Genomic DNA, 25,319 nt, shown 5'->3' on the forward strand with positions numbered 1-25,319 from the left:
AACCTTGCACCTTAGAGGCTGCTGCCCTATGTACATAGACATGGAATCACTGGTCACTTTAATCATGTTTACATACTGCTTTACTCATTTCATATGTGTGTTTACTGTATTCTACAGTATTTTAGTCAATGCCATTCTGACATAGCTCATCCTAATATTTATAAGTTTCTTAATTTCATTATTTTACTTTTAGATTTGTGTGTTGTTGTGAATTGTTAGATACTACTGCACTGTTGGCGCTAGGAACAAAAGCATTTCGCTACACCCGCAATAACATCTGCTAAATATGTGTTTGTGACCAATAAAATGTTATTTGATAGCTTCACTTTATTGAGTTTGTCCGGCACAATGGAACCAGTGGACTAGTTCCAAAAGTGCTAAACTTTCCCATCTGGCACTCCAAGCAGGCTCACTCCGACAGTCAAAGTATTTGAAACACAACAAATACTATTTGACCCCAGTTCTGCTGTGAATTTTCATAATGCTATTAAATGCCCTGCTGTTTGTGTTGACGTGTACTGTTTTGTTACAGGTGAGGTGATCACATGTCTGGAGAATGCAGAGGCCCTGCAGGCTCTTGATCTGAATGATCTGTCTGTCACACTGGACATCTTTGTCCTCACCTTACCCCTAGAGATCGAGGGTATGCAGTCTGACTTGAGGCACAACAGGTGAGATTTTTAGATCCTACTTGAGAAATATGTGGAACAAAATTAAATAACAAAAAAAAATGCATCTGTTTGTTCTTGGATTCATTAGTGTTCGTATGGTAAGGTGCCCTTTGTTAAACCAGGTTTGTAAAAACATTGAAAGAACTTGGAGCTTAAACTAGGATATTAGTCATTAGGATAGGCACTCTTACCAGATACGTTGTCATTGGAATGATAATGACAATAATGACTCTTACAATGTGTAAGAGCATAACCCTGTGCTGTATACTTTCGTCATTTCCACATACAGTAGGATCTTTCACTAAAAGATGATCACGTTAACTAACGGGCTGCACTCTCTCCAGGTACACGTCAGAGAGCAGTGTGTCTCTGAACCGTTCTCCAGGCCAGCCCTCCTCCTACCGCTCTGATGAGGAGCTGATGGGCAACTTGGACAGCCTGAGAGGAGTAGGGGTCGACGGGTGAGTCATTAGGAAGAATGGTGAAAATAGTAGCCTGGTTCTATATCTGTTTGTGCTGTATAGCTGTTGTCATTTGGCTCTACAGCACACACAAATCTGGTACCAGGCTAGAGGAGTAGTGGTTGACGGGTGAGTGGTCTGAAGGGTAGGGATACATTGGGCTAAGAAAGCATGTTGAGCAGTCCTTGGCTGCCTGCATGATCATTTCACGGAGGCTAAACAGAGATTCTCTTTGGCAGCATAACCTCTTATCCATCCATTCTTCGTAGTGCCGTTATTTGTTTCGCAGATAAATTGTCCTGATACGACCCATACCAGCTCGCTGTCTGTCAACTGATTTAACTTCTATTATATGCTGGCTCCTTTCCTGTTTCAAATTTGTTACGTGGAAAGTATATATTTCCCAAATTGACCTTCTCCTGTAACATACAGTATATATATGTAACACATGTAAGCCCTTTACTATTGCCTTTGTTACATTACTTCTTTATTTCAACAGGGTTGGAGGAGACCCCTTGGCCAAACTCCCAATTCCCCACAAACTAGCAGTGTTAGCCACCATGGATGAGGTAAGTTCAGTCTTTTTTATTTTATTTTTATTTAACCTTTATTTAACTAGGCAAGTCAGTTAAGAACAAATTCTTATTTACAAAGACGGCCTACCAAAAGGCAAAAGGCCTCCTGCGGGGACGGAGGCCTGGGATTAAAAATAAAAAATAAATATAGGACAAACGTACATCACAACAAACAACACTACATAAAGAGAGACTTAAGACAACAACATAGCAAAGCAACAACACATGACAACATAACATGGTAGCAACACAACATGGTAGCAGCACAAAACATGGTACAAACATTATCGGGCACAGACAACAGCACAAAGGGCAAGAAGGTAGAGGCAACAATGCATCCACAATTGTCAGTAAGAGTGTTCACGATTGATTCTTTGAATGAAGAGATTGCAATAGAACTGTCCAGTTTGAGTGGTTGTTGCAGCTCGTTCCAGTCGCTATCTACAGCGAACTGAAAAGAGGAGCAACCCTGATATGTGTGTGCTTTGGGAACCTTTAACAGAATGTGACTGGAGGATGAGGGCTGAGGGCTGTAGTAGATATCTCAGACAGGGTGGAGTGAGGCCTAAGAGGGTTGTATATGGTGAAGAACATCTAGCCCCTCGAGTGCACCCTTACCTGCCGATCTATAAATTATGTCTCCGTAATCTAGCATGGGTAGGATGGTCATCTGAATCAGGGTACATTTGGCAGCTGGGGTGAAAGAGGAAACCAAGTCTAGATGTAACTTTAGCCTGCAGCTTTGATATGTGCTGAGAGAAGGACAGTGCACCGTCTAGCCATACTCACAAGTACTTGTATGAGGTGACTACCTCAAGCTCTAAACCATCAGAGGTAGTAATAACACCTGTGGGAAGAGGGGCATTCTTTTTACCAGACTACATTACCTTTGCTTTGGAGGTGTTCAGAACAAGGTTAAGGGCCGAGAAATCTTGTTAGACACTAAGAAAGCTTTGTTGTAGAGCGTTTAACACAAAATCCAGGGAGGGGCCAGCTGAGTATAAGACTGTATCATCTGCATATAAATGGATGAGAGAGCTTCCTACTGCCTGAGCTATGTTGTTGATGTAAATTGAGAAGAGTGTGGGGCCTAGGATCAAGCCTTGTGTTATTCCCATGGTGACAGGCAGTGGCTGAGATAGCAGATGTTCTGACTTTATACACTGCACTCTTTGAGAAAGGTAGTTAGCAAACCAGGCCAAAGACCCCTCAGAGACACCAATACTCGTTAGCTGGCCCACGAGAATGGAATGGTCTACCATATCAAAAGTTTTGGCCAAGTCAATAAAAATAGCAGTACAATATTGCTTCGAATCAAGGGCAATGGTGACATCATTGAGGACCTTTTAGGTTGCAGTGACACATCCATAACCTGAGCGGAAACCAGATTGCATGCCAGAGAATACTATAGACATCAAGAAAGCCAGTCAGTTGATTATTGACAAGTTTTTCCAACACTTTTGATAAACAGGGCAAAATAGAAATAGGCCTATAACAGTTAGGATCAGCTTGATTTCCCCCTTTAAATAAAGGACGAACTGTGGCTGCCTTCCAAGCAATGAGAACCTCCCCAGAAAGGAGAGACATGCTTGGTGATGATAGGGGCAGCAACCTTAAAGAAGAAAGGGTCTAAACCATCTGACCCAGATGTTTTTTTGGGGGTCAAGTTTAAGGAGCTCCTTTAGCACCTCGGACTCAGTGACTGCCTGCAGGGAGAAACTTTGTAGCAGGGCAGGGGAAAAAGAGGCAGAAGTATCGGGGATAGTCTCATTAGAAGGGGTGGGAGATGAGGACATGTTGGATGGGCAAGCAGGCATGGCTGAGTCAAATAGGAATCCTGACGTGGTGATTTAAAGAGCTCAGCCATGTGCTTCTTGTCAGTAACAACCACATCATCAACATTAACGGACATGGGCAGCTGTGAGGAGGAGGGTTTATTCTCCAGGTCTTCAACCGTTTCCCAGAACATCTTGGGGTTAGGCCCTCAGAGAGAGAACTACCTTTGGCCTTCCGGATAGCGTGAGTGCACTTATTTCTCATTTGCCTGAACGATAGCCGTTCAGCCTGAGTATGCGTGTGCCAAGCCTTTCACCAAATACAGTTCTTGAGGTGGACTAACTCTGCAAGATCACGGTCGAACCAAGGGCTGAACCTGTTTTTAATTCTCATTTTCTTTATGGGGGAGTGTTTGTTAACAATACCACTGAAATATCAAAAAATAAGGTCCAAGCGTCTTTGACAGGTGATCAAGCTGATTCTTTACCATTTTACAGAGGCCAGTTCATGAAGGAAGGCTTGCTCATTAAAGTTTTTTAGCAAGCGTCTATGACAAGTCAGGACAGGTCATTTCACTAAGCAGCTGTACAACAGTGATCACTAAGGTCATTACAGAAAACACCAGACTGATACCTATCAGGATTATTTGTGAGGATAACATCAAGGAGAGTAGCCTTTTCTGGGTGTTTGGAGTCATACCTTGTGGGATTGGTAATAATCTGAGAAAGATTTAGGGAGTCTCATTGCGTTTGGACTTGGTCAAGTGGTTTAAGCATGTCCCAGTTTAGGTCACCTATTAGGACAAATTCAGACTTAGCGTAAGGGGCCAGGAGAGAGCTTAGGGCAGGTAGAGTACAGGGCGGTGCTGATGGAGGACGATAGCACCCAACAACAGTCAACAAAGAGCTATTTGAAAGTTTCATGTTTAAAACCAGCAAATGAAATTGTTTGGGGACAGACTTGGCGGAGAGAACCGACCACTGAAGGTGATTCTTGGTAAAGATTGCCACTCCCCCAACTTTGGAAGATCTGTCTTGCCGAAAAAGCTTATAACCAGAAAGGTTAACATCAGTATTCAAAACACTCTTCCTTAACCACGTCTCAGTAATGACCAACGCATCTGGATTGGAGCTGTGAACCCACACTTACAATTGATCCATTTTAGGTAAGAAGCTTCTAATCTTAACGTGCAGAAAAGCCAGGATTTTACGAGAGCAGAAATCAGTGAAGCAGATATCAGAGCACAAGTCAGAATTGGGGCTAGCAACAGTAGATGGGCCAGGGTGATCAGGCACATTTTCAGATATCATCAACAGTAATACAGTCAAGGCACAGCATAGGACAGGGAGAGCTCTGCAGTGCTGATGTATATAATCTGAATGTGCATCAGATGGCAACAAGATCATATTGTACAGCAATTTCATCAGGTAACATGAAAATAAAGCCGGCGAGAGGTGGTTAGAATAGGATGGGAGGCCAAAAGTCTGTGTAACCTATAGAGAGTCAGAGTCCCGAGTGTGGGAACAAACAGTCTGTCCCATGCTTGGGTAAAGAAAGTTTGTAGTCAACAAAGTATGCAGGAGTCATGAGGCAAATAGCAAAATGCACAATCATTTTTTTAAATATATAACGACTTGGGGCTAGCCATTGTAAGTTCAGAGTCACTCGCCCCAGTGCGTGTGTGCTGGAGGCGAGCGAAAGCTCGGGAGAGAGGGTTGAGTGTGGTGGCGGTACTTGTACCAGACGGGGAGACAAGCCAGGGCAGACGGTGAACAGATTTCCAGGTGGAATCCAAGTTGCAGTGCAGCAGGCAACGGGAGTAGGTGTCACACGCTTTTATTTATTTCTGGAGGCAGATTTCTTGTAGAAAATGCCAGTGAATGGTCTTTGAACAGCAGGAGGGGTCTTCAGAGGATGCTTCAAAGACTCCTGCCACTTGTTGGGCCAAAAGGCCTCGACACCTTTTACTTCACACCGTAGTGCTAATTGAATTTGTATCTGGTCTGTCCTTGCAAGCTTGGGAGCCTTAACTCAGCATTCAGTCCCCATAATGTAAAATATATCCTTGTAATGTGCTTTATTTTTTATTTTTTTTAACTTCTTGGCTTTCAAAATAGCATCATACCAAACACTACTCACTCAGTTCCAGGTTGGAATGGTGTCCTCTGGTCTCCGCTGTTTGTTTGCTAGAGCACCCTCTGTATAGCTTTAATTTGTCAAAATTAGGTTGTAGGTTTGAAGTTTTGATCTGGAGCGAAGGCCATGCTGTGGAGGGTAGCATCCTGCATATTTACCTGCCGAAAAATCAAAATGTATCTATCCTTTTGTAAAAAACATGTTGAAAAATGTGAGAGCTCACGTGTTGAATTACTTTTGATTTTGATCTCGATCTTGGAACTTCATATTGATATTGATTTGACTTTGAGCTAGTCGACCACTAAATAGCAGGAATTCACCCTGTCACTGAGCTACAGATTTCAGGCCCATTCACTCACCTCTCCCTCTCCTCTCGCTGTAGATCCGTTGGCTCTTGGAGGACGAGATTGTGTCAGCGCTGCGTCTCTCCCGGGTTATCCGCTCGTCCATGCTACAGAAGGTGGCGGATCACGTGTTTCGCTCAGGCGGTCGACCACGGTGCCACTGTGAGGTCGTTCCTCTGCAGTTTGTCTTTGGCCCAGAGCAGTCCCTGGAGAAGTTCAAAGAGGTATGGTGGGAGGGTGACCAGAAGCGGTAACAGGGAGAACTGTTTTTCTTTCATAGCAAAGATGAGTTTTGGCCCTTTTTTCTAGTGGGGTCAATTCGTTTTTCACATTGTCAGGAACCTTACATGTTGCATACCCAAGTGCTACTCTGACGATTTGCTTTTCAATTAGGAAAATTTATACTGACCCTCACCCTTGAATCTTCCCATCCACAGGAGTTCCGTAGGATGTCATTCTCAGGTTATCTTCTGAATGGAGAGCAAGACAACTTCTACTACATGTCTCTGAGTAGACTCCACCCCCAGAGGATCCAGGCTGCTAAGAGGCTGTCTGAGAGCACTGTCAACCCTGGGGAGGAGGGATGGAACTCCATGATTGGACGGAACTCACAGCCAACCAATCACTGTCCTGATGTGGACGACAGCGCCAGGGCTCCGTCCATTCATGGCACACCAGGAAGAAGACCTGACCACGAAGCAGAGGTGGCGAGGGTGGAGCCAGACAGTGAGGTTTGTCAAACTTTTGGGGGGAGTTTCAACCTGACCAACTAGTTTATTTCCAAGCATCCTCTTTCATGGTCCTTCCAGCCGGATTAAGGTCTCTTATATTTCAATTTATTTTTTATGAATAAATGAAATATTTATGAATGTATGAATAAATTAATGGATTAATAAATGGAGGAATGTGTATGAATTTAAACTGAATAAATTATTTTATGTACCTTAAGGTTCAGGGAGAAGAGAAGAAGTCTACTGTCGGGGCTGTTAGTGAATCTGCGAGTTACCCAGCCCAGGAGCGCAGCGACACCCCAATCAAACCATCCCGAGCTGACTCAGAGGAGGGCCCTAGACCCCGCTTGAGTTCAGTTGGTGCTACCTCCACTGTCGCGGGTGACAGCCCCCGGTTGAGTTCTGTTGGTGCCTCCACCAGTCGACCCCGACTGAGCTCTGTGGGCAGAGGAGGAGAGGAGATAAGACCTCGGCTGAGCTCCGTGGGCTCCACCTCCACCTCTACCTCTACCGCTACAGGGGACGGCGGCCAGACCAGCACCCCTCAGCTCCAGCCCAGCACTAGCACCGACCGTTCCTCAGAATACACCTCGCCCCCCAAGACCCCTTCCACAGTCAGCCTGGCCGAGTCGGTGCAGTCCACCACCCACAGTGAGTGTCCCTTTCTCTAGACCCAGACTATATCAAGTACCTTTAGTTCCAGCTGCATTGTTGGGTGGTGTTCAGTAGGGATCTTTTTTTTTTTTTTACAAAGTGCAACAGGGGGGGTGTTCATAGACAAAACAAAGGCCTTAAAATGTCCAAAGTCTTCTCGGCCACATGTCAATAGTACCACCCCACATCAATACAGTTCAAATAGCAATTCACAATAAGCGAAACACAGGAAGATGCTGATCCCACATTGTGTGCTGATCCCCCACAAATGAAGCAATCATCCCCTTCAGGTTTCGGTTTACCCTCTCGGTCAGATTGGTCTGAGGATGGTAGGCCGTGGTCAGCTTGGCAACTACACCCCAGTAGGTACAGAGCTCTTTGTAGATTCCTGATATGAACTGCAGACCTCGGGTCAGAGAGAATTTGGTCTGGAGTCCCGAATCTGGTAAAGAACTCCCTTCGCATAATTAGAGCAATGGCAGATGCAGTGGCTCTGCGGAGTGGAAACAACTCCACCCAGTGTGTGTAGTAGTCCACTACCACCAGTAAAAATTCATTCCGGGTCCCCCGGCTGGGAGGAAAATATCCCATGAGGTCAATTCCCAGCATTTCATTGGGATGGTTCACCACGGTCTGCTGCAGTTTCTCAGCATGTCTGCCAATGTCTGGTTTGTATTTCTGCCAGACTTCACACAGTTGTACAAACTTCTTGGTATCAACCCACATGCCTGGCCAGTAAGCCACCTCCTGTAATCTTCGGTAAGTCTTAAAAACTCCAAGATGGCCACTCATGGGGTTGGCATGATAAGCTTGGATCATCTGGTCACTCAATGTAGAGGGGATAAAGATGCGGTAATGGGTGTTGTGTGTTCCATCTCCTCTTGGAGTTTTGATACACTTTATCCTGAATTATGCTGAACTTCTCATTGAAGCGACTCTTCAAGTCTTCTTCAGACAGGCTCTTGTGAATCGCCATTATGGCGGCGTCATTCTGCTGTGCTCTCCACACATACTGATCATCCAGAGGGAAGGAATCATCCAGACACTTAGCGGTTGACAACGGTGGGTGTAGTTAGTGCATGGAAGTCAGGCGCACGAGAGCAGAGATGAATGGACAATGCACTTTACTTAGGCAATCATAATACAGAACGCAACCGCGTCACAAAACAAATACCCACAGAACAAGTGAGGCAGCTAAAGTACAAAACCCAAGAACAAAGTACCGGCTGCCACAGCACTGGTAAAACAAAACCCGGCACAAACCAGCCGGAAGCGTGCCAACTTTGACAATAAACAATACCCCACACAGACATGGAGGGAACAGAGGGTTAAATACACATGTTAACTAGTAGGAGATGTAAACCAGGTGTGCAGGAAGACAAGACAAAACAAATGGAAAATGAAAGGTGGATCGGCGATGGCTAGAAGACCGGCGACGTCGACTGCCGAACGCCGCCCAAACAAGGAGAGAAACCGACTTCGGCGAAGTGGTGACAGCGGTAGTGTAAGTGCTGCACAATGGAGAACAAACATTGGCAGTCTCTATAATCTGAGAAAGGGCATCTGGTACAACATTCTATTTTCCTTTGCGATACTCAATGATGAAGTCAAACCTCTGAAGTCTGCTAGACCAGCGAATAAGACAGCTGTTGGTCTTGCCTGATGCTAGAACCCACTGCAGAGCAGAGTGGTCTGTGACAATGGTGAAGACCTTCGCCTCCAAGTAGTAGCTCCATTTCTCCAAATCCCAGACCACCGCAAGGCACTCCCTTTCAGTCGTTGAATAATTCCTCTCGGCTGAATTAAGGGTGAGACTTCCATAGGCAAGAACTTCTTCTGTTCCAGGACCTGTTTGTTGAGCCAAGACTGCTCCAAATCCTGTTTGACTTGCATCCATGTACACTATGAAATCAGCATTCAGATTAGGATGTCCAAGCACTGGAGGAGTGATGAGACTGTTTTTAAGTGCTTCAAATGTGCTTTGGCATGCAGGGGTCCATTGGAATTTCACCCCATTCTTCTTAAGGTGGTTGAGTTGTTCGGCGACCATTTGAAAAGTCAGTCACAAATTTGTGGTACTATCCAGCCATACCCAGGAAGCACTGAACAGCCTTGAGGGATGTGGGAATTAGGAATTCCTGCACTGATGCAACTTTGGCTGGATCTGCATGGATACCTTCAGCATTAACCCAATGACCAAGGAACTTGAGTTCTGGCAAACAGAAATGACACTTCTTCAAGGTCTAACCTGCAGCCTTTAGTCTGTCAAAGATGGACTGTATGTCTTGCAGATGATCCACGACAGAGTAGGAGTAGAGTATGATGTCATCCAGATACACAAGACAATTTCTTCCCCTCAGATCTCCCAGGACAGTCTCCATCAACCTTTGGAAGGTTGCTGGAGCATTCTTCGAATCAAAATGCATGACTTTGAAGGAGTACAAACCAGCAAAGGTGACAAAGGCAGTCATGTCCTGACTGGCGGGATCCATTGCCACCTGCCAATATATGCTGTTCAGATCCAGATTACTGAAAATAGATGCTCCTACCAGAGAATGTTTGGTAGAGGGTAGGCTTTGCTTTCTGTTATGGCATTCGGCTTCCTGTAGTCTACACAGAATCGATATCCACCATCTGTCTTTGGAATCAGGACAACCGGAGAAACCCATCCGGAAAAAGAAGGTTCCACAATTCCATTCTCCACCATGCTTTTGAGCTGTTCATTGAGAATTGGCAGTTTGGCAGGGGACAGCCTGTAGGGACGCTGCTTAATGGGGACTTCATGCCGGGTATAGATTTTGTGTTTAAAGACGGTTGTAAGAGTACAGAGCTCACTGTTCATCTCCAACATCTGGGAGAGCTGCCACCTCTCGTCCTGACAGACATGCCTGTTCCACTGCTTGTTTGATGTAGAAATCAGCGTCAGGTTTGCTTTTGGTCTCGAATAGTAGGGGGGGTACGGCTGTACTGGTGGAACTTGTTTTTGTATTTGTCTCTTCTTTGTATTTTCTCTGTTTTTGTCATTGTCTTCAACTTGACCTAGCCAGGACTCTGAATAAGGTAGCAGGCTCCAGCCTGAAATCAGTGCATTTCCAGGTTGAAATGGATGAGGCTGGGAATGGTCAGAGCGCAGCCGATAGGATGGTTTGGACATCGAGATGGTCAGTCCACTGAAGGACAGGACGTCCAGGCCAAGGACTAGAGCAAATGCAAGGCTCGGATCTGAAAGAATAGCCACAGGAATGTTAATAGTCTCATCATGCAGCTTTATTGTCATATCAATCCAGCCCAAGGGAGTGGTAGGTTCTCCATTGGCCAAGTACAATGGTCCTTCCTCCCAGGTTCAAAGCTCCTCATGAGGTAATGCTATGTTTCACACAGGGCTTCTAGCATCAGGGTGTAAGTTGCTCCTGTGTCGATTATGGCCTTCCTTCACCAGTTCCTAACAGTCAGAGGAACCAATAGTTGTTGCGGAATAGGAATAAGACAGCCAGTTGTGCTGTCTAAAGGATTCACGGTGGGCATTAAGGCCGGCCAGATTGTATGCAAGCCACCACTCCTGTCTAGACTGTCGGTCTTCTGTCATTTTCTGACCTTTTCCTGAATCCTGACGCTGGCCATAGAGGGGTCAACCTCCAGGACATCACTGAACTTTTGTCTTGGATCTTGGGCACAAATAGCTGAGACGGTTAAGCCCCAGGAGAGTTATGGGGATACCGGGATGAGGGAACAGAGTTTGGAGTTTGGAGGTGGTGCTTCCAGTCCTTCTCAAACTGAGTCCCAAGACGCACCAGATCATCCACATTCTGCACATGTTCCCGAAAGTTGACTGGCAAAACGGGGAACCATGTTCTTAAGAATGAGTTTGACCATCTCTTGCTCAGTAATGTCAGTCTTCCATCTCTTACATAGAACTCGATAGAAGGCAAAGTCCCGTATTGGCTCTGCTTCACCCTGGACTCTGTTACGAACCCGTTCTGCCAGTTCATCCTCATAGTCCTCTGAGAGGAAGGCTGAGAGGAATAATTTTTGGAAACTCCTCCCAGGATGACACATGTTCACGGGCTATATCCCACCAGGCTCTTGCTGTACCATGGAGAACACTGAGGAGGGTGTCAAGAACCTCCAAGTCAGTAAGGGGCCGGATAGAAAGGAAATCATTACACTTAGATAAGAAAAACAGTGGATCTGTGCTGCCAAAAGTGGGGAAAAGTAGTTTGATAGGGAGGGAGCTCTCTAGAGGAGGCATGATAGTGGCAAGGGGTCTTGGGGAAACCGGAGTTCTGTTTAACAGTTTCTTAAGAGGGGTTTTTGTAGTGCTACCTGTTCCTATTCTCTTAATGGCAGAGCCTGAGGGAAGTGCAGAGGATTTGTCCAGAAGGGAAAAACACTGCATTACCTCCTGGTGTAGCTCTTCCAGTTGAAGATCTGTGACCTTCTGTGCTTTTTCCATCTCATTAAATGTATCCTTTTTGAGTCTGTTCAATCAAAAATCGTAGTTCCCCTGTGAGAGAATTGTCCGCCATAATGTCTTTCAGATAAGAACACACTCCCTTCACAACAGAGGCTGACTCCTCTGCTTTCTGTTTTTGTTCCTCCTCAAGATAGGTAATGACTAGATGATGGTTAGTTTCTATTAGTGTTTTGAAACTTTGCATTTTTCCTTGAATATCCTGTTTCAGAGAATCTTGTAAATATTTCTGTATCTGAATAGTTTGTTGTTGGTTTTCCTCCATTTGACGGGGGAGGTGAGCCATCCACTGCACATCTTTCTGATGAGCCTCCACACTTTCACTTAGTTTGCGAATGGCATTTTCCTGCATTGTCAAACTATGATTGGTGTGTGTCCATTGTTGTTCCATTTGTCCAGTGAGCACAGAGATACCTCTCCCAGTCTGTCTGGGCAGGGTAACAGGAAGAGGTTGAGAGGAGGGTAATGGTGGAGAAGTTATAGGTGAGCCAGAAGCCTGAGGATAAGGGCCAGTGCTTTCCAACTCCATTACACCATCGACTCCTTTCCCGGTCATGATTACCATTAGGTGTGTCCACACTGGCACAGTATGGGGTGCCAACAAAATGATACAACTTTGTGTGGGTGGTGTCATGGGTGCTTCTCTTCAAGTCCCTGTTTGGGCGCCAATTCTGTATCGGTATTGTTAGAGAGGGGTGAAGATAAAGATTTTGTTCGGGCACAAGGCAGGTATTAATCCTGCCGAAAGAAAAATGGTAGGATAGAGAGAGTACTACTACCAGACGCACACATCAGCAGAAAAGACTGCCTAGAGTGTAGCCTGTTTGCCAGATAGCCAGTGGAGAGAAAAGATAAGAAACACCATATAAAACACACATCACAGCACAGGGGTAACCCAACCAATAATAACTCATATAATAATAATAATGGCAGAGCAATTTAACGGCAACTTCGTAGAAGCAATTTACAAGAAAGAACCCAGTCATCAACATTAGAGGATTTGCAATAATCTGTATTACCTCCCAGTGGAGGAGTGCAGAGGGTATGGAAGGGGGGAGTGGGGAGGGGGGGGTTCATAGACAAAACAAAGGCCTTAATGTCCAAAATATTCTCGGCCACATGTCAATAGTACCACCCTACATCAATACAGTTAAAATAGCAATACACAATAAACTTACACTGTCTTTCGCCAAAAAGTATTCAACCCCTTTGTTATGACAAGCCTAAATAAGTTCAAGAGGAAAAATGTGCTTAACAAGTCATGTAATAAGTTGGATTGACTCACCTTGTGTTTAACCAGATTTTTGAATGACTACCTACACATTTAAAAAAATATATTTCACCTTTATTTAACCAGGTAGGCCAGTTGAGAACAAGTTATCATTGACAACTGCGACCTGGCCAAGATAAAGCAAAGCAGTGCGACACAAACAACTACGCAGTTACACATGGCATAAACAAACGTACAGACAATAACAGAATAAAAAAATCTATATACAGTGTGTGAAAATGTAGTAAGATTAGAGTGGTAAAACAATAAATTGGCCATAGTGGCGAAATAATTACAATTTAGCATCAACACTGGAGTGATAGATGTGCAGATGATGATGTGCAAGTAGAGATACTGGGGTGCAAAAAAGCAATATGGGGATGAGGTAGTTGGGTGGGTTATTTACAGATGGGCTGTGTACAGGTGCAGTGATTGGTAAGCTGCTCTGACGGCTGATGCTTAAAGTTATAGAGGGAGATCTAAGTCTCCAGCCTCAGTGATTTTTGCAATTCGTTCCAGTTATTGGCAGCAGAGAACTGGAAGGAAAGGCGGCCAAAGCAGGTGTTGGCTTTGGGGATGACCAGTGAAATATGCCTGCTGGAGCGTGTGCTACGGGTGGGTGTTGCTATGGTGACCAGTGAGCTGAGATAAGGCGGGGCTTTACCTAGCAAAGACTTATAGATGACCTGGAGCCAGTTGGTTTGGCGACGAATATGTAGCGAGGACTTGCCAACGAGAGCATACAGGTCGCAGTGGTGGGTAGTATATGGGGCTTTGGAGACAAAACAGATGGCACTGTGATAGACTGCATCCAATTTGATGAATAGAGTGTTGGAAGCTATTTTGTAAATGACATTGCCGAAGTCAAGGATCGGTAGGATAGTCAGTTTTACGAGGGTTTGCTTGGCAGCATGAGTGAAGGAGGCTTTGTTGCGAAATAGGAAGCAATTTCCAGATTATTATTATTATTTTTATATTTTTTTTAAGGGGTGGATCAGCTTAATATTGCGGAAAGAATGTTGCTTCCAATGTAATTGTCTGCATCATTTCCAATCCCTCGTATTTTTGGGGTAAATACACTGCTCAAAAAAATAAAGGGAACACTAAAATAACACATCCTAGATCTGAATGAATGAAATATTCTTATTAAATACTTTTTTCTTTACATAGTTGAATGTGCTGACAACAAAATCACACAAATATTATCAATGGAAATCAAATTTATCAACCCATGGAGGTCTGGATTTGGAGTCACACTCAAATGAAAGTGGAAAACCACACTACAGGCTGATCCAACTTTTATGTAATGTCCTTAGAAAAACAAGTCAAACCATGAGCTCAGATGTGTGTGTGGCCTCCACGTGCCTGTATGACATCCCTACAACGCCTGGCATGCTCCTGATGAGTGCGGATGGTCTCCTGAGGGATCTCCTCCCAACCTGGACTAAAGCATCCGCAACTCCTGGACAGTCTGTGGTGTTGTGGATGGAGCGAGACATGATGTCCCAGATGTGCTCAATTGGATTCAGGTCTGGGAACAGGCGGGCCCGGTCCATAGCATCAATGCCTTCCTCTTGCAGGAACTGCTGACACACTCCAGCCACATGAGGTCTAGCATTGTCTTGCATTAGGAGGAACCCAGGCCAACCGCACCAGATATGGTCTCACAAGGGGTCTGAGGATCCTCATCTCGGTACCTAATGGCAGTCAGGCTACCTCTCGGCACCACATGGAGGCTGTGCGGCCCCCCAAAGAAATGCCACCCCACACCATGACTGACCCACCGCCAAAACCCGGTCATGCTGAGGATATGCAGGCAGCAGAACGTCTCTCCACGTGTCTCCAGACTCTGTCACGTCTGTCACATGTGCGTGTGAACCTGCTTCATCTGTGAAGAGCACAGGGCGCCAGTGGCGAATTTGCCAATCTTGGTGTTCTCTGGCAAATGCCAAACGTCCTGCACGGTGTTGGCTGTAAGCACAACCCCCACCTGTGACGTCGGGCTCATACCACCCTCATGGAGTCTGTTTCTGACCTGTTTGAGCAGACACATGCACATTTGAGGCCTGCTGGATATCTTTTTGCAGGGCTCTGGCAGGGCTCCTCCTTGCACAAAGCGGAGGTAGCGGTCCTGCTGCTGGGTGTGCCTCCTACGGCCTCCTCCACGTCTTCTGATGTACTGGCCTGGTCTCCTGGTAGCGCCTCCATGCTCTGGACACTACGCTGACAGACACAGCAAACCTTCTTGCCACAGCTCGCATTGATGTGCCATCCTGGATGAGCTGCACTACCTGAGCCACTTGTGGGTTGTAGACTCCGTCTCATGCTACCACTAGAGTGAAAGCACCGCCAGCATTCAAAAGTGACCAAAACATCAGCAGGCAGCATAGGAACTGAAAGTGGTCTGTGGTCACCACCTGCAGAACCACTCCTTTATTGGGGGTGTCTTGCTAATTGCCTATAATTTCCACCTTTTGTCTATTCCATTGGCACAACAGCATGTGAAATTTATTGTCAATCAGTGTTGCTTCCTAAGTGGCAGTTTGATTTCACAGAAGTGTGATTGACTTGAGTTACATTGTGTGTTTAAGTGTTCCCTTTATTTTTTTTAGCAGTGTATATATATCCATACACGTTGCATAACATTACACATATATACATATACATACACATACCTATATAGACATACATACTTTTTAAAAAAGAATATACCTTTATTATTATTCCCCGCAAACCCTACCACCAATCCCCCAATTGGAGTAAACTAATAAACACTTCTGCTTTTACCTTCAATTTATACATCTTATACACATTTTACAGACACAATCTACTTTACAATAGTTCTCTCTTGTTTGTTCTTAGTCCTTCCTCTATTTCTGATGTCCATCCAGTTTGATTTCTATTTGTAACTGTGCTATTTCACAAAAGTTCCGAACCTATATACATTTTACAGATCCCGTATGCTTTACATTGTTTATCTTGTTATTAGTCCCACCCTTCAGCTCCATTCAACCCTTCCCATCTATCTTCCAACATCATCCATTTCGGATTTTTATTTGCCATATATTTTTCAACTGTGCTGTGATGCCTCACAAAAGATTTGAACCTTCCTATTCTCATAGCTTCTACAGATTGTAAATGAAAAAAAAAATGTTTTGTTAAAATAATAATTATATTATTGATTGATTGACTATGGCTTTTCAAATCCCCCACTATTGCTATCTGTAGCGTTAGTTCTAGGCAAATGTTGCAATTCTTCAGCCATTCCTGGACCTGTGACCAAAAACGAGCTACATATGGACAATACCAAAATAAATGATCTAATGACTCTGCCTCCTCACAGCAGAATCTGCAGAGCTGGGAAGATTGTATCCCCCATATATATAACATTCTATTAGTTGCAAGAATTTTGTATAGTAATTTAAATTGAAAAATTTGAAGTTTTGAATCCGGCGTTGTTTTTCGTATCAATTCATAAACCATGTGCCATGGAATGGGTACATCGAAAATCTCTTCCCAACTACTTCCCAACTAGGTCGCAGTGGTGGGTAGTATATGGGGCTTTGGAGACAAAACAGATGGCACTGTGATAGACTGCATCCAATTTGCTGAATAGAGTGTTGGAAGCTATTTTGTAAATGACATTGCCGAAGTCAAGGATCGGTAGGATAGTCAGTTTTACGAGGGTTTGCTTGGCAGCATGAGTGAAGGAGGCTTTGTTGCGAAATAGGAAGCCGTTTCTAGATTTAATTTTGGATTGGAGATGCTTAAGGACATCAGGGTTGGCGGAGTGTGCTACAGCAGTGAAAAAAACAAACTTGGGGAGGAGGCTTCTGATGTTAACATGCATGAAACTAAGGCTTTTACGGTTATAGAAGTCAACAAATGAGAGCGCCTGGGGATTAGGTGTAGTACTGGTGGCTACAGGGCCTGGGTTAACCTCTACATCACCAGAGGATGAGTAGGAGAAGGGCACGGCTAAAGGCTATAAGAACTGGTCGTCTAGTGCATACCTACACATACCGTACACACATCTGTAAGGTCCCTCTGTCGAGTGGTTTATTTCAAACACAGATTCAACCACAACGACCAAGGAGGTTTTCCAATGCCTCACAAAGAAGGGCACCTATTGGTAGATGAGTCAAAATAAAAAAGCAGATATTGAATATTCCTTTGAGCATGGTGAAGTTGTTAATTACACTTTGGATGGTGTATCACTACACCCAGCTACTACAAAGATGCAGGCATCCTTCCCAACTCAGTTGCCGGAAAGGAAAGAAACCGCTCAGGGATTTCACCATAAGGCTAATGATGACTGTCAAACAGTTAGAGTTTAATGGCTGTGATAGGAGAAAACTGAGGATGGATCAACAACATTGTAGTCCTCCACAACACTAACCTAAATGACAGAGTGAAAAGAAGGAAGCCTATACATAATATAAATATTCCAAAACATGCATCCTCTTTGCAATAAAGCACTAAAGTGAAACTGCAAAAGAATTGGCAAAGAAATATACTTCATGTCCTGTACACAGATGTTTTATTTGGGGCAAACACATCACTGAGTACATGTTTTTTTCCTGGATTAAAAAGGGGCTTATTTGGTGGGCGGAGAAATGAGCACGGTCGGCGCGGCTCCATTTTAGAGATCCCCCATCTTGGTGCTGTCGAGAAATTGTAGCATTTGTAAGCCAATTTCCTGCAATTCTACAGATTTCTCCATGGAGCTGAGAGACATTTTTGTTGTTTAATGCTTGCCATGTATAATGCTGTGTTTTGCTCAAACACAATAACAAAATGAATGATGCTAATTTCATTGTTGTAATTTTCTATTCTGTTTAGCTTTTATTTTGGTGATTTGTTAGTTCTTAAAGATTATATTATAAAAAATATATATAGGTTCATTATCTTTTCGACATACTTTAGTGCCTTATTCAGACCCCTTGACCGTTTCCACATTTTATTAGGTTACAGACTTTTTCAAAAATTGTTTCGTTTTTTCCCACTCATCAATCTAATTATTTTTATGAAATATTTACATTTACATTTAAGTCATTTAGCAGACGCTCTTATCCAGAGCGACTTACAAATCACATTTACATAAGTATTCAGACCCTTTACTCAATACTTTGTTGAAACGCCTTTAACAGCGATTACAGCCTAGAGTCTTCTTGGGTATGACGCTACAAGCTTGACACACCTGTATTTTGGGAGTTTCTCCCATTCTTCTCTGCAGATCCTCTGAAGCGCTGTCAGGTTGGATATCAGGTTGGATGGGGAGCGTTGCTGCACAGCTATTTTTAGGTCTCTCCAGAGATGTTAGATCGGGTTCAAGTCTGGGCTCTGGCTGGGCCACAACTGCGTATTTTTGGCCTTGTGCTTAGGGTCCTTGTCCTGTTGGAAGGTGAACCTTCACCCCAGTCTGAGGTCCTGAGCGCTCTGGAGCAGCTTTTCATCAAGGATCTCTCTGTACTTTGCTCCGTTCATCTTTCCCTCGATCCTGACTAGTCTCCCAGTCCCTTAAAAACATCCCCACAGCATGATGCTGTCACCACCAATCTTCACCGTAGGGATGGTGCCAGGTTTCCTCCAGACGTGACGCTTGGCATTAAAGCCAAAGAGTTCAGTCTTGGTTTCATTAGACCAAAGAATCTTGTTTCTCATGGTCTGAGAGTCTTTAGGTGCCTTTTGGCAAACTCCAGGTGGGCTTTCATGTGCCTTTTACTGGCTTCCGTCCGGCCACTCTACCATAAAGGCCTGATTGGTGGAGTGCTGCAGGGATGGTTTTCCTTCTGGAAGGGTTTCCCATCTCCACATAGCAACTCTAGAGCTCTGTCAGAGTGACCATCGAGTTCTTGCTCACTTCCCAGACCAAGGCCCTTCTCCCCAAATTGCTTAGTTTGGCCAGGCACAGCTCTAGGAAGTGAATGGGGTTTCCTGAAGTCCACGATCAGCTCCTTTGTCTTGCTGACGTTGAGGAGAGCTTGTTGTCCTCACACCACACTACCAGGTCTCTGACCTCCTACCTATAGGCTGTCTCATCATCGTCGGTGATCAGACCTACCACCGTCGTGTCGTCTGCAAAATGAATGATGGTGTTAGTCGTGCGCGGCCACTCAGTTGTGGGTGAACAGGAAGTACAGGAGGGGACTTAGGTGCCAGTGTGGCGGATGTGTTGTCGTCTACCCTCTGTGTGGAGTGTCTCTTGCAAGGCTAGCTGTGTGTAGCAGATACTGACAAACCAATGATACACCATTGAGAAGTGAGCGAGTGCTGTGTGAGTGAGTGAATCATCAGCAGCACTAACATCACAAGTCTCTTGGCTTAGCTTGCAGCTTTACTGAGTGTCTACCTCCAGGCTGTTTTCTCCCTCTCCTCACCAAATCAACAGGGAGCAGCACACAGCTCAGCTCAGAGCTGACAGACAGACAGAATAATACATGTGATGACCCCCCCCTCCCCGTACTCTCTTCTCTCTGGGGTACTTGTTCCAACACTGATTTGGGGAGACTCATAGGCCCTGCCAGGATAGGGGAGAAGGGAGGAGGAGAAAGCCCTGGGGGTCTCAGTCATGTCTCGGAGAGTCTAGGATAGTGGAGCTCTTGAGAGTGGTCAGTGCTAGGGAGGGTTGTTTAGATTGGGCCTGGGTTGTGTTCAGTAGGCACAAACCTGAAGAATGCTCCGTGAAACAGTTGGGTACTGTCTGTACATTCAATAATACATTTTTTTGTTTTCATTTTACATGTGCCCTAGCGAACATGCCCTTGGGCTGTGCTGACTCAGGTGAATGTGTTGTGGCGTGAGACTATAGAACTCATCTCCTTCTTTCCTCAGGCAGCGGGAAGCTGAGGCCCAGTCGAGTCCAGAGTGTGGTCTCCAGTCAAGGCAGCCTGGACTCTGACATGCTGGGTAAGAGTGACATGCTGGGTGATGATGACAAAGATGATGATTATAGTGTTGATTATCACAATGACAATCATAATGATGATGACGATGATAAGGATTATGATCTTCATCACAATGATGATAATGATGATGACGATGATAATGCTGCTGGTAATGCCCATGATGATAATAATGATTATGATACCAATTCTAATGATTACTGATCTCTGGGACATAAAAAAAAAACACATCTACCCGTATATTTTCAGGTTATGACGGTGGCAGCAGTGACTCTGAGTGTGAGAGCCCCACTGTGGATGAGCAGGAGTCCCAGGCCCCTCTGATGCCTGACTTCTGGCTCATCGTTAAGATCCACCAGGACAGAGTGGAGGTGTACTCTCAGTCTAGGTGAGGGAGGGGCTTAGGCAGTACACTTATCCAGCTCATAACTGGTTCTCATCTTCATCTATTTGAACTTTTCAGAATGCCATCTGACATGACATATTTGTTCCATAATGTTTCCATTATTTAGCTCCTGAGAACCCCTTTGGAAATACATTTCATAAATACAATATTATTCTTACTAACCACGTTTCCATGCGAGTAAAGTCATACGGTGTATTAAAAACAAAATCACAACAGCTTTGACTGACAGGAAGTGTCGTTTAAATTTCAGAAATGTCAACAGATAATGTGTTCGTTCGATATGGTGGGATCTTTTTATGTCGGTTTAATGAATTATGCAACAAATTGCAGCTCAAGCGATTTCTTGCGCAGTTGTTGATAGAATAACCATGTCTGTCAAAGTAGATTTGCAGTCACCCTCTGCTGCTATGTTGTGTTTTCCTCCTACTCTGACTTGAAAAAGCAGTCAATTAACATATAAGAATGATCTTGCTCTTATCCATCTCATCATATAACCTAACCTGTCCACTTTATGAACAAACTGTTGTCTAGAGAGGATGCGCGAAAACCAGATTGGGCAAGTTTGCCATTTATCACAACCATTTCTGTGACAAAATCATCGAGAGAGTGGAAAATGCCATGGAAACACAGTGAACTTATCTTTTTTTTATTCGCTACATTAGAACTTTAGCGCAATTTTCTTTTTATGTGCGCAACCTCTTCACGCATCTTGCACATTTTTTTATGCGGATAATATTTGCATGGAAATCTGTCGCAAATTGGATGGAAAGCTAGCTACTGAGATAAAATATATTTAGCAAGACAGACCTGTAAGATACAAATCCATCATGGCATATTGTGTACAGGAGCTTCAATGAAGCTAAGGAGGGCAGAGTAGAGGAGAAGGAGGAGGAGGAAGAAGAGGAGGTTCCAGAGTACTTACGGCTGCATCAGATGGTGGTGAGGAAGATTGGGGAGATCTGCCGTATAGTCAATCAGGTAGGTTACACCCCTTTATATGACTGTGATCCTCTGACCTTAATTAACACTTTTCCATTAAGAAATAGTTTGTAAAAGGTAGGTTACGCTCTCGCCCTTCAAGACACATCTGCCACTTTATTGCTTGTATAGCAAGTAGCAACATTAAAGTGCAGTCCTAGCCTTTAACCCTCCCTCCCTCCCTCCCTCTGTCGGTCTGGTTGGTGCTGTTCAACCTCTAACGCTACATTCAAATGTCCACAGTAGCATACCTCTTATAACTAAGCAGCGTATTACGCTTGCATTCTAAGTAGTGTGCTAGTGTGGATATTGGAACAGGCACTAACTCTCCTCTCTCGCCTCTCTTCTGTCTCTTCTGTCTCTTCTGTCTCTCCACAGCGTCTACTACTCCAGGACCTCCACGACAGCCATGTGTGTAACTCGCTCCTGGTGGCAGAGAGCGAAGAGGACATCTGGAAGAATGAGTCCCTGTACAGACAGAGACTGGCCAACTCCGATGGTCAGTCAGTCAGCGACGCTCACAACCACACACTAATACAAACAGCCATGATGCATGCTTTTATGACTTTCTAAACCTGCTTTACATAAATATCCAACAACTGTTTTGGGGTATCGACTACAGCCAAGGTAAAAGGATGTACAGTCGTAGTTTGTGTGGAACATCCCTATTCTAGTACCTAAGGCTATTTTAAGACATTTTTGCAAGTATAAACTTCATGTGCATCATATGCACGCCTTTGGTGGCACCAGGTTTGTTGTTGTACGGTGCACAAGTTAGTAATGGATTGCACTTTCTTGGCCCCACAAGCTCCCAACTGTCATAGTGATAGTAGAGCTCAATCCAATACAGGTCCACGGAGAAGGAAACACACAAACACACCCACTCTCTCTAATGTATTCAAGGTTACAGGTAGGAGCATTAGTGACAGGCCAGTGAAGTATGCTCGGAGACGGGAGCAGTGTGAAACGCTCATTAGATTCATTTTCTATTTTATGGCAGCCGTTAAGCCAGAATTACCAACTGTTATTTTCTAATATCGCAGATTTTCTTCCGCTCCGGTGTGTGTAAATGAATTGGATCCTGTAGAGGGGATTGGCATCAGAGAGAAGGCTTGTTGTTTGCGACTGCAGTGCAGTAACATAATGTTAGTGTGGAAGGGAAGTGGCTCCCAGAGCAAATTGTGTGTCTTTTCTCGGCTGGCGTCATGCTGAAATGCCCCCCCACTTTCCTCTCAGCAACTGTTGGTACATTTATTTGTAAATTATTTTATTTTCCTTTTTTAATCTTCTCGTGTCTCTTTCTTTCTTGTTTCTTTCTCTCGCTCTCTCTCTCCCTCCCTCACTCACTCACTCACTCACTCACTCACTCACTCACTCACTCACTCACTCACTCACTCACTCACTCACTCACTCACTCTCACACAAACACACACACGTACACACAACAGATTACAATGCAGAGGAGAGCTACCAGCCACGGGACTACCTAGCGGCCACAATGCAGTTCATCCCGGGTCACTTTGCCTGTGAGGTGGTGTGGAGCACCGTCATCCACATCCACCCTCGCCTCAAGATGGGGCCTAACATGGGGGTGTCCAGGGGTGAGTCCGTGACACTCGCAAAATACAGAACAAGAATGTGTTTGGGCATGCAGAAAAATAAAGACCACCCACAGAGCAGGACTTCATATCTTCATGACCATTAACAATAACCCCTTGATCCTGAAATGTACTTTTGAATATGCCAATATGAATATACATATGAAAATATGTGGAAATGATCATGAATAGGTCTTCCTTTACTTAAAATACATTTTAATATGATGGATTCAGTACAATCAGTGTGAGTATAATTGAGATCATTTTCCCAGTATCTTTATTTGTGTTGAATGACTCTCTTCCCATCTCCATATCCCAGCTATCCAGGCTCTGCGGTCAGTGCTCAACGCCATGTGTGTGGTCAACAGGAAGAGCATGTTTGTCTATCAGGAGCGCTCCACTAAATCAGTCTTCTACCTCAGGTTAGCACCTGGTGCCCCCCTCGTTCTAACTCCGCTGCCTCCCCTCTCATTGTACAACAGTCCCACCTCTTCATAGGCTCTCCTCTCTCCTGCATCCAACCCTGCACCCAAATACTTTCATTGAAGGAATTGAATTGAGCAGGCCAATTCTTGCTTATGAATATTCCCATGATCTGTGTTCTTCCCAGACTTTCTGAGACGTCCCAAACAGGGAAATACTCTGACCTGGATGGCAACCTGCACCCCATGTCTCGCTGCGTCGGCCTCGCCCGGAGCCAGGAGCCGCTCTACTCTGAGGACCTCACGGTACATTAGCACACTTTCTCATATGAACAGCAAGCATCTTTGGTCCTGAAGAACCATTAGGGTTCTACTCTGAGGACCTCACGGTACAGTAGCACACTTTCTCATATAAACAGCAAGCATCTTTGGTCTTGAAGAACCATTAGGGCTCTACTCTGAGGACCTCACGGTACAGTAGCACACTTTCTCATATAAACAGCAAGCATCTTTGGTCCTGAAGAACCATTAGGGCTCTACTCTGAGGACCTCACGGTACAGTAGCACACTTTCTCATATGAACAGCAAGCAACTTGAAGAACCATTAGGGCTCTACTCTTGTCGTCTCATAGTAAACTCATACCACACTCATAGTGTATTTCTCTATAAAGAGCAGGCAGCTTTGGCACTGAGAAACCATTAGGACTCTGAGATGGTGTCACTGCTAGATGATTGATCTGCTGTTCCCAGAACTGTGGTATCCTGCTCTTGGGTTAGAGAGGATTGTGCGATGTCACTGTCAAATATCTACAGTGGTCTGACGTGGGTTCGTGTGTCTGCATGTTGTGCGTGTGTCTGTGTTTTACTCCTATCCCCAGGGCTCCCGGTCATCTCTGGAAGGTGCTCGGCCGTCTCTGGAAGGTGCTCGGCCAGTGGGACAGGTGGACAAACACATCTTGTTGCTGGTGCATGGAGTGGGAAGTGCTGGTAAGACAGGGGTTTGAAGAGCAAGGGGAAGAAAGGGGCTCACATGGCTAGGGGACGATTCTAGGAAAGAGTGTAATTGACAGTGATTATGACTGCATACTTTTGGTACTGATAGCAGAGAATCCTACGTTGTATGGATTGTGAGAAGAGTTCTCCTAATGAGGGATTAACTGCATATGTAAAGGTCTGATGCAGGAGTTAGGTGTAAAACACGACCTGTTTGTCTCCTCTCGGTGCATTTCCTCTCTGAGTTTAAATGTATCCCTGTTTACTGTCCTCTTGGCAAACAGATGAAACATGAAACTGCTGATTCATTCTGTAGTCTGTGCTGCAGTACCTTCTAATGGCCTGCTAGATGGCACTGTTGCTCCTGCTCCATCTAGCTCTTCCCAGGCTTCATCCATGACGTCAGCTCTTTTCCTCTGAAAATGTTTCTTAACAAGAGGGACATTTTAAATTCGTACATGTTTTTTTCTCTCCCCCACAACTGTTCAACTTATTTATTGATGAATTCCTTTGTTTACAGAGAGGTGAAATTTTCTTGAAGTGTGTGCATTTGTTTCAATGCAGCGTTTGTTTCTAAGGCTCCAGACCATGGGCCTCATTTATAAACCTTGTGTATGCACAAAATATGTATGCTCCAGTTTTCACACAGAAGTTGGCATTCATAAAAACTGCCCCTTGACCTGTGAATGTGCTTATCCTCCTGCAAACTTTAGACCATGCGTACGCATAGATTCTAGTGGTTGAAGTATTGCATTGCCACAAGGCAAAAGTAGCCTAGTAACATTGTGCAAATAGGGAATGTAAGCGTGGATGGTAGGCCTCTTACTTGCCCTGGTTGGTGTTGGTGAGCAAGGAAAGGGAGGATGCAGAAGATCTAGTGCATGGTTTTTATTTTAAGGCTCTTGGAGCAGGTATTTATAAAATATAC

General features: G+C 44.6%; 1 protein-coding gene across 6 annotated transcripts in view; it reads left to right on the forward strand.

Annotated features, from left to right (window-relative positions):
* szt2 (SZT2 subunit of KICSTOR complex) overlaps positions 1-25,319 on the forward strand; it is a 114,128-nt gene that overhangs the window by 37,972 nt on the left and 50,837 nt on the right. For all 6 annotated transcript variants that reach the window (XM_023999423.3, XM_024147406.2, XM_024147409.2 and 3 more), the window contains 14 exons: positions 533-671; positions 1,016-1,132; positions 1,632-1,701; positions 6,002-6,187; positions 6,401-6,694; positions 6,913-7,345; positions 19,924-19,998; positions 20,244-20,382; positions 21,246-21,378; positions 21,757-21,877; positions 22,827-22,979; positions 23,296-23,398; positions 23,587-23,704; positions 24,277-24,385. In XM_023999423.3, coding sequence (XP_023855191.1) covers positions 533-671; positions 1,016-1,132; positions 1,632-1,701; positions 6,002-6,187; positions 6,401-6,694; positions 6,913-7,345; positions 19,924-19,998; positions 20,244-20,382; positions 21,246-21,378; positions 21,757-21,877; positions 22,827-22,979; positions 23,296-23,398; positions 23,587-23,704; positions 24,277-24,385 — 2,190 coding nt within the window. The remainder of the gene's footprint in view (positions 1-532; positions 672-1,015; positions 1,133-1,631; positions 1,702-6,001; positions 6,188-6,400; positions 6,695-6,912; positions 7,346-19,923; positions 19,999-20,243; positions 20,383-21,245; positions 21,379-21,756; positions 21,878-22,826; positions 22,980-23,295; positions 23,399-23,586; positions 23,705-24,276; positions 24,386-25,319) is intronic.

This window comes from Salvelinus sp. IW2-2015, linkage group LG13, assembly GCF_002910315.2.
Source record: "Salvelinus sp. IW2-2015 linkage group LG13, ASM291031v2, whole genome shotgun sequence".
Classification (NCBI taxonomy): Eukaryota; Metazoa; Chordata; class Actinopteri; order Salmoniformes; family Salmonidae; genus Salvelinus; species Salvelinus sp. IW2-2015.